This window comes from Peromyscus leucopus, chromosome 7, assembly GCF_004664715.2.
Source record: "Peromyscus leucopus breed LL Stock chromosome 7, UCI_PerLeu_2.1, whole genome shotgun sequence".
NCBI lineage: Eukaryota > Metazoa > Chordata > Mammalia > Rodentia > Cricetidae > Peromyscus > Peromyscus leucopus.
The window spans coordinates 30,396,357-30,404,826 of record NC_051069.1 but is presented as its reverse complement, the minus strand read 5'-3'; the positions used below and the strand labels follow the sequence as shown (position 1 = coordinate 30,404,826).

The 8,470-nt window shown below is 44.5% G+C and overlaps 1 protein-coding gene across 3 annotated transcripts in view; it reads right to left on the bottom strand.

Annotated features, from left to right (window-relative positions):
* Window positions 1–440: 440 nt before the first annotated feature.
* Arhgef12 (Rho guanine nucleotide exchange factor 12) overlaps window positions 441–8,470 on the bottom strand; it is a 143,295-nt gene continuing 135,265 nt past the window's right edge. For all 3 annotated transcript variants that reach the window (XM_028866313.2, XM_028866314.2, XM_028866315.2), the window contains 4 exons: window positions 7,207–7,677; window positions 6,128–6,441; window positions 4,737–4,806; window positions 441–4,198 (listed from right to left, as the gene is read on the bottom strand). In XM_028866313.2, coding sequence (XP_028722146.1) covers window positions 4,188–4,198; window positions 4,737–4,806; window positions 6,128–6,441; window positions 7,207–7,677 — 866 coding nt within the window. In that variant the 3' untranslated portion in view covers window positions 441–4,187. The remainder of the gene's footprint in view (window positions 4,199–4,736; window positions 4,807–6,127; window positions 6,442–7,206; window positions 7,678–8,470) is intronic.

The window sequence follows — 8,470 nt, the reverse complement described above, 5'->3', positions numbered from 1 at the left end:
GATGGCCTTAAACTCAAGAGATCCGCTTGTCTCTGCTTCCAACTGCCAAGATTAGACCACTGGTATCAAAAGTATGTGCTGCCATGCCCAACCCACAACTGCTTAAAAACCAGGGACAAGACTGCCTCGTTACCAGGGTTTTGTCAGCCACCTGCCCCGATGCAGAGGATTGTACTTATCCGTGATCCAAGACCCATCCCACCAGTAAAGATGTCACAAGAAGCAGGACAGACATGTGAGTCACTGCCAGCGGGATTAACTCCTGGCTCCTTGTCCACTCAGTTGGACAGGTATGATGGTGAACAGTTGCAATTTCAGCACTTGGGAGGCACAGGCAGGGAGGGACCTGAGGCCAGCCTAGGACGAGACCCTGTCTCAAAAAATAAACAACTTACACAAGACAAACAGGAATACATTCAAATAAAAAGTCACATACTTGGTTCTTTTAAGCTTATTTAATATTTGAACTCTTATTTTCTATTTTCCCAGACCCCAGAAAACAGAAAGTTTTAGATGACCCAATATTTTGTTCCAGAAACATACAGCCTTATCAGCTATTCATAAAAGAGCTTTTTACAAAGGTACATCTGGATAATTAGAGCAATAAAGTCTTTTAGGCATTTCAAAATGTGATCAGTAAAAATACATGATTATTAATAAGGTTTCTTTTTAAAGATAGTTCCAGATTTCTCTTAAAAGCAATTTCTGTTAAAGAGTACATGATTGTATGGTGAACAAGGAAAGTGAGACATTCTAGTGGGAAGAGGCTCATTAAAAACAACCAACAGTGTGCACTCTACGGTCACCATGCTGTAGTATGTCTGCTTAGCGGGTGGCACCTGGAAATGGCGGGGAGGGATTGGTTTCTAGGAGTCCCCTTTTTATCTGATCAGTTTATTACCCAAACCCCCAGTCCCCATGGGGAAGGCAAACGGACAGAACAAGAAAGCTCCTTTCTTGAAGGAAGAAAGAAAGAACAGTTTTACAGATCACACTAAATGGGGGTGTGAAGTGTCAGAAAAACAAAACCATCTACAAAACAGACTCCTGAAAGGTCTTGCTAAGGTTGTAGTTTAAGGTCCTCTGGTGCCTTCTGTAACATGGAGGGAAGGAAGTACAGACAAACCCACGTGGCTCCAAACACTATCCCACACCTGCAGAGAGCAGACTGCGGAGGTGGAGGGGTGGAATGCAGGGGTCAGGCGCCAGAACATCACCAACGCCAAGGAGCAGGGCGGAGAGTTAAACAACTGCATCATAGAAGCAAACAGTCTTCTGCTTCTCAAAGCAGGCAAAAAGGACTCTTCTCTTCCTCCCTCCCCAAAAGACAAACAAAACATTTTCTAAGAGGGCTTGTTCTTTCTAGAGGTCATTAGAAGTTGTTTGGGGAAGACAAAGGCAGAAACACTAGTGAACTAACCTCCCATGGGATACAATAAATAGTTACAATTTGGGTTGGGAAAGCAGCAGGACTCCAGCAGTCAGTCAGCTGCTTTGAAACTATACAAAATGTATGGCGAAAGCCATCCTTGTAAAATACAGTACTCGGAAGGTTTGCTGGTTTGGCTTGATTAGGTCTTTTCTCTGAAAAGGAGACACTCCACAAATAATCTGCCACTTAGTGACAGAAGAGCCACTGAGCTCACAAGAGAGCAGTGTCACGGGTCGTGCCCAGGGCACACGTGGCTTTCTGGCTCTGCAGAAGATGCTGTGCCCCTCCCGCTGGCCTAGAACTCTTCAGGACAGAACAGACTGTACCTTCTCGTCACCCAACTTGGAGATAACTAAGACGTTGACCACCTCATTCCAGAACAGGAGGGATACCTACTGTCACCACCATGGAAGGGAGATGCAATGTCAAAGCCAAATGGATGTGATTATAATGGCCAAAATGAAATGGAAGGCACGGGAGGCCAGAAGGGGAGGGTACAGGCAAGAAGTAAGGCTGGTAAGAGTAAAAAAAAAAAAAAAAAAAAAAAAAAGGAGTCTCAAAAAGTGTTTTTTTTGTGTGTTTTGTTTTTCTTTTCAGAATTCACTTCATTCTGAGGTTTCATCTAAAAATGTAATGATATGAATTTATTTGGAAGTACTGGAGCAATGCCAAAGTCCCTTTCCAGTTAGCCCTGCTGTAACCCTAAGAGAGGCTAAGATTCAGTAGAAGGAGAGCAAGCAACCAGGAGAGCAGATGCAGGTTGACTGTGCTAGGGAACCATGAGAGGAACCTGTAGTGTTGGACGCCAGGAGAGAGCTGCTGTCTGGGTTTCTCCTGATGAGCTACCCAGATGGTGTAGTGTAAGAGGCTGATGGAAGACAATGGAACCATGTGGTCTCTACGTGCTTCTCCTAAGAGATACAGGGAGTCCAAATACCAAGCTTCACCTATATATTATGTTTTACATCAAAATTTCAAATCCCATTCTGAGTTATGCTTGACCTATGACTCAAAATACAATTCCAATTTAGAGATGAGGTACGAGGATCCAAGCTGATCGATGTAAGAACACAGAGGAGTCCTCAAAGGGCAGAAATGGGAATCTGGACCCAGATAGATGAACTTGTTAAGTTGTCGAGGTGTTCATAACAGCAGCTGAGGGAGCATCCCTGGTGAGAAAGACCTGGTGTGAGGGCACTAAGGGGAGAATAACATTACATCCTGACTGCCCCCAAAGTTCAGAGGGCCCTCCTACAAGATGTGAGCAACATATGAACTCCTTGTTTATTAACAAAATTTAGATTTGACAAATGATTTTTTTTTTTTTTACAGAATACTCCAAAAACATATTTACCAAATACACAAAGAAAACCACTGAAAGCCAACAGAATTAAGGAGTTCTCAGGCCACAGTTCTGACTAGGTTACCCTCCACAGGTGCTGCCCACACGGCAGCTATCACCAGCACCTTGGTGGGTGCACTGTTCACCTCTGGTCTCTGTTGCCAAGGCCAGTCATGGCGCCATGCAGACAGGGCTGTGGCAGGGGAGTTAGAGGAAGGACCCTGCGGTGATGGGCACAACTCTCTGCCGTCCTCAGCTCTGCTCATGCTCAAAGAGCCCTTTGGCACCATCAGTGCATAAAGGAGAGTCAAACCCCCAGGTACTCCTTTTTCCTGGCCTGGTAATCAGCAGTGCCCGTGGCTAGTGACAGCCAAGGTTCAACTCAGTAGTGATTCCATTGAGAAAACCTTCCCAGACTCTCCCCCCACCCTCCCCTCCACAGCACCCCACCACCACTGAAGCATTCCATTTCTTTGTTCTGATGTCCTGCTCACTCTGCAGGAACATTTCATACAAGTGCCAGTCAATGTATAATTATACAAATGTAACAATACCAAGAATAACAAATTTATAATCAAGAAAATAAAAATTTGTTTTCTTCTCTCCCAAATCCCAACTATCAACAGAAAAGACAACAAAGGAAATACACCCATCTTCAAGTGCCTGCCGTTCGTGTACTGAGGATTCCTGTCAACTGGGGTGGAGCCCAGGCACACAGAAGAGATGCTTGCCTTGGGTGGGAAGAGGTCCACCTGCTCTGAGCAGCTGCGCAGGATACAGCTCACGTCATCCGCATCCACACACAGGAGTCATGGAGCATCTCTGAGGTGATCCTCAGAAAGGCAGCCTTCTGGACAGAGCGGCTGGGGTTACAGGTTAGTGAAGGTCGGGTATTCCTCTCTCTGCTTCTGCATTGCCTCTCTGCTACCCTCTCCACCCCACTGACCCTGGCTTCAGGAACAATTGATCCCTGGGTGTGCTAAATACAAGGGGCTAAAACTCCCACTACTCAATTAAAACAAAACAAGGCAAAGTAAAAATTAAAGTGTGCTTTCAAATACGGAATGAAATCAAATAAATACATCTGATTTTCTCTTTGTCTTACCTACGTACAATTTCATATCCTACACCCAAAGCTCTATACATTTGGTTTTTATTCTGAATCAAAATGCATTTCTGATGGTGAGGAGAGGAGAGTGAGAGAACTGATGTTCCCTCACTGACAGACTTGTGCAGCTGCCAGACTGAAGAACTAGTCCCACTTGGGGCACCCTGGGGCACAGCTGAGCCCAGGTGGTTCCAGGCAGATCCTCTGTCACACTCTCTCTGTGTCCACACTGGATCCGGGATGTGGTTGATACAGGGCTGACACTCAAAATCCAACAACCTGCAGTCACCTCCAGGACACGGGCTCTAACTTTTATCTGAGAAGAATGAAGACATGTGGAAACCCAATTCAGAGAAAAAGTAACATTGTGAAGAACACATATGCAACGTGCGGGCATGGTCCTATTCACTTCTAAGTCACAGAATGTACCCTCAAAGTACACAAGCAAATGAGTATGAACTGGCCCATGAGCACAGGCTGAGCTGCATCAGGGCCCTGCTGGCCTTGGTGTCGGAAGAGGCACCAAGTATGGCAGGGCTCCTTCCTCACAAGGGAGCTGGAGCAGCACACACAGCACAGCAGGCTCTACTGAATTTATGGTTCACCAGGCTTCCCTCCACCCTGCCTTCAGCCTGGAAAAGGTGAAGAGAGAGAGGAGGGGCTGGTGTAGGAGCTGACGACCACAGCTCTTCTGAGAGCAGGAAGGGCAGAGTCAGCAGCCTTGATATATGATGTTTAGAAACAAGCAGTTTCTAAGAACAGGAAAGAAAAGAAATCACAGACTTCCATGTTGGAGAGTAATAAATCACATATCCAGTGTACTGTTAGGCAGGCTGAGCCACCATTTCACGTACCTGAGAGCTTGTCAGGGAGGGCCGAGCCAGCCAGCCTTTGGCAAAGAAGGGCGTAACTTTCCTCCACCTTCTGTATCAGCCAAGATTTTTCATGGGGATGGCACAAGAAAAATAAAATTAGTCGAAAATAGGAATGAAGGTATAAGGTATTCTCTGTTATAGATACATGGCCCTGAATTTCAACATTAACACTGACCAATGGAGATGCTGTCAGCTGGGAAGGAGGCAAATTTCCTGTTCTCATTTCTCACCTGAATGAATGAGTAACAACTTCCTATGTAAAACACTGCAAAAGCACATGGTAGAAGTCACCCAGGAAACGGCCCCATACCATGTGACAGGTGAACACAGAGAGGCCTTTGAGATACCCTGCCAAGCTAGCCACATATGTGAAATTAAATGCAAAGGGGAAATCTATTTTGTTGTGGAGCTGAAACACTAAGGGAGCCGAGTCTTGAACTAAAAGGCTAAGAACACTACAATTCCCAACCAAATGATGTCATGAAAAAAGCGTGTGGGCTCTAGCAGCTGCACCTACCCAGAGCCAACGTCTGCACCTTACTGGTCTTTCGATTACATGTTACAGTCTCCGATTTTGTGTTTTTATGGTGTGTGTGTGTGTGTGTGTGTGTGTGTGTGCGTGCAAGTGTTTTTTATGCTTTTGTCTGTTATTGTTGTTATTGCTTTGTTTATTACTGTTTTTTAATTTGCCTACTTGTTTTCTAATGAGAGAAATGAAGAAGGTGTGGAGTTGAATGGATGGTGAGGTGGGGAAGAGCTGGGAGAAGTTGGGGGAAGGAAAATCATAATCAGAACATATTGTATGAAAATAATTTATTTTCAATAAAAAAATAAGAGTCCTTTTCATAGAAACCATCACAGTGTGGTCTTTAACAATCAATTTCCAAAACACTCCATTCATGCTCATGTGTTTGGATAACAGAAGCCACTGTAGCCAATTTCTACCCATTATGGCCTCTGGGCAACTACCAATACTACTTCATGAGTCACAGATAATTAATATAGGCTACAGCGAGTCACAGTATTACCTGGCCATGCCACCCCACCTAACTCGCTCCACATCATTCGACATGATGGAGAACAACTGCTCCAAGTACTTTTAGGTTCTTAAAATTTAGGAACCCAAACAGACATGTAACTAGCTACAAACCTACAACTTTCCTGTTCTTGTAATTTGTCAAAGACAAACACTGTCAATACCAGCTTTTATCCAGGCCTACTCACAATGAATGGTCAAAGAAAATAAAAATCAACAGATACAGAACCTGGACCAGTCAGTCTATGGACATCAGGATTCCATCACTTCAAACTTGCACTCTGTTAACTGTGTTCTTAGGATCAAGTGCTATGGAGGTTGAAATGTGACATACCTTTAAGTGTTCAAGATCTGCCTCTATTTTATGAATGTACTCCAGGATTTGGCTTTGTGAATCTGTACAAGAGGAACTCTGGATCTCAAAACAAGCATCCTCCATAGCTCTCCAGCGTCGCTGGACCAGGAATTCTGGGGTGAATGGTGAAACTGCCCCATCAGAATGAACATTCGGAGGGGAATGTAGTTGCTGGTGGGTGGAGTCCACAGAAGGGGCGCCTGTTACAGGCTGCAGGGTGAATGAGGAGGCGACCTCCTCATCTGTGGAGCTCTCCTGCACTGCATCATAGCCATCAAGGATCAAACAGTTTCCTATTGGTAGAGACAGGACAGTCTGATGAGATTAGCACTGCCACCAGAATGGGGTCCTGGGACAACTTGAAAAGCTACTGTGGTGGGGTAACCAACAGCTCCCAAGTTTAGTTTTAATTCCACCAGAGTTTACTTTGGATTAATGTCAACCTTAGCAAATGTCCACAGCATTTCTGAACAACTTCCTATTAGTCAGAGTTGTAAGAGTTTAAAGCTGTAAACCACAACAAAGCCCTTATATGACTTCCCTGCCCAATACCCTTTCCTGGGCTCCTGTCGCTCTCCTTGTCTGTGTTCCCTAATGACAACAGCAGAGTCTGCCAGTGCTCACTACTGGAATGCCCTCCCCAGGGATCCACACAGCCTTTCGCTGCACTTCAGATCACCATGTGTGCCCTCACTGCTCTGCCCTGGTCACAGCTGGCCTGATCTTCTTCCTAATTTATCTGACCATCTGACGCTTATCACTTGCTTTTTTATTTACCATTACTCTTTCCCTTCAGGCACTTAAGCTTCTTAAGAACAATGGAGTTTCTGGTATTTCTCACTGTTCAATCTCCCAGCCCCTATGACAGGGTCTGGCAAAGAACAGATTCAGTATTTATTATATGAAGAAACACACACACACACACACACACACACACACACACACACACACACACACACACACACACACACACACTAGATGCTGAAACAACATCCATTCTAGCATATAAGACAGTTTACAATAACCAAAATCGAAGTTAAAATGTAAAAGCCACTTGCCTGAGATGCGTAAATTAACATCCTTCTCTTCCTTTTTAACTGCTCCATCACCTTCTGATGGATTATCATCACTATGTGCTTCACGGGCATCAAAAAAGTGCTCTCCACTGTCATCCAGACCCCCTTCTGGCTCTGTAGTAGGCATCTCTGGGGTCAGGATCATGTGGTCCATTACTAAAATGTTACTTGCCTGGCTGTCTTGGGATGCCAGTATCACTGAGTCCTGTGCAGCACAAGACTCAGTTGAAGTCCGTGGACTGTCACAAGTTGCAACATCACCAGTTCCAGTTTTAAAAGGCATCTGTCCTTCCTCGGCATGACAAGCCTTAACATTTTCAGAGTCTTGGATGCCGCTCTCTGCCCGCCCCTCTTCCGAAGCTGGCCTGTATCTTGAGAAGGACTGCCAGTCTTCCTGGGTGTTCTTCTCAGTCAGACCCAACTGCTGGGCCAGCAGCTGCTTCAACAAGCCCACTAAGAGTCAGGGTAGGGTGAAGAGAACAGAAGAGAAACTGACTATAACAGTCTGACTGCCAGGTGGAATCAGGCAGCTCAGTTTCCCATCACTTCTAAAACTAGGAACACATAACAACATACAACCAAAATATTAATACTACACAGTTTTTCTGTTTGTTTTGATTTTGCTTTTGGAGACTACGTTTCTCTATTTAAAGGCCTTGGCTGTCCTGGAACTCTCTCTGTAGACCAGGCTGGCCTCGAACTCATAGATCCTCCTGCCTGTTTCCTGAGTGCTGGGATTAAAGGTGTGCACCACCATACTCATCCTACATAATCATTTTTACCTTGAAATATGCAATCCAAAATATGATCTCCTTACAACACTTAACATTAAACTACACATGACCAGAGCTAAGCATTCTGAATAGCGAGGCCCTCCTATTTAAAAGTCCTAAATACACTCTCTTGCAGCTAGGCCAGCAAAGCTAAATCTTATGCTTTTTCTTCTCAAGAGTAGACATTTTTTTCTAATAATCTTCCTAAATGGTGAAGATGATCAAATTGTATAATAAACTTAAATTCCAATGATTTGGTAGCAGTATATGTAAATTCAAAGGGAAGTAGTCATTAGTTTTTAAAAATTACCTTACTAATGGCATGGGTTCTTTGGGACGTTCAAAGTGAGATCCAATTCACCCCTAGGCTAAGCTTATGCTGAACTCACACAGGTGATGACAATTCTGGGACCATGCAGTAAACTACCAGTCATCACTAAGTCTGTCACTTCAAGAGAATCCAGAATAAATGA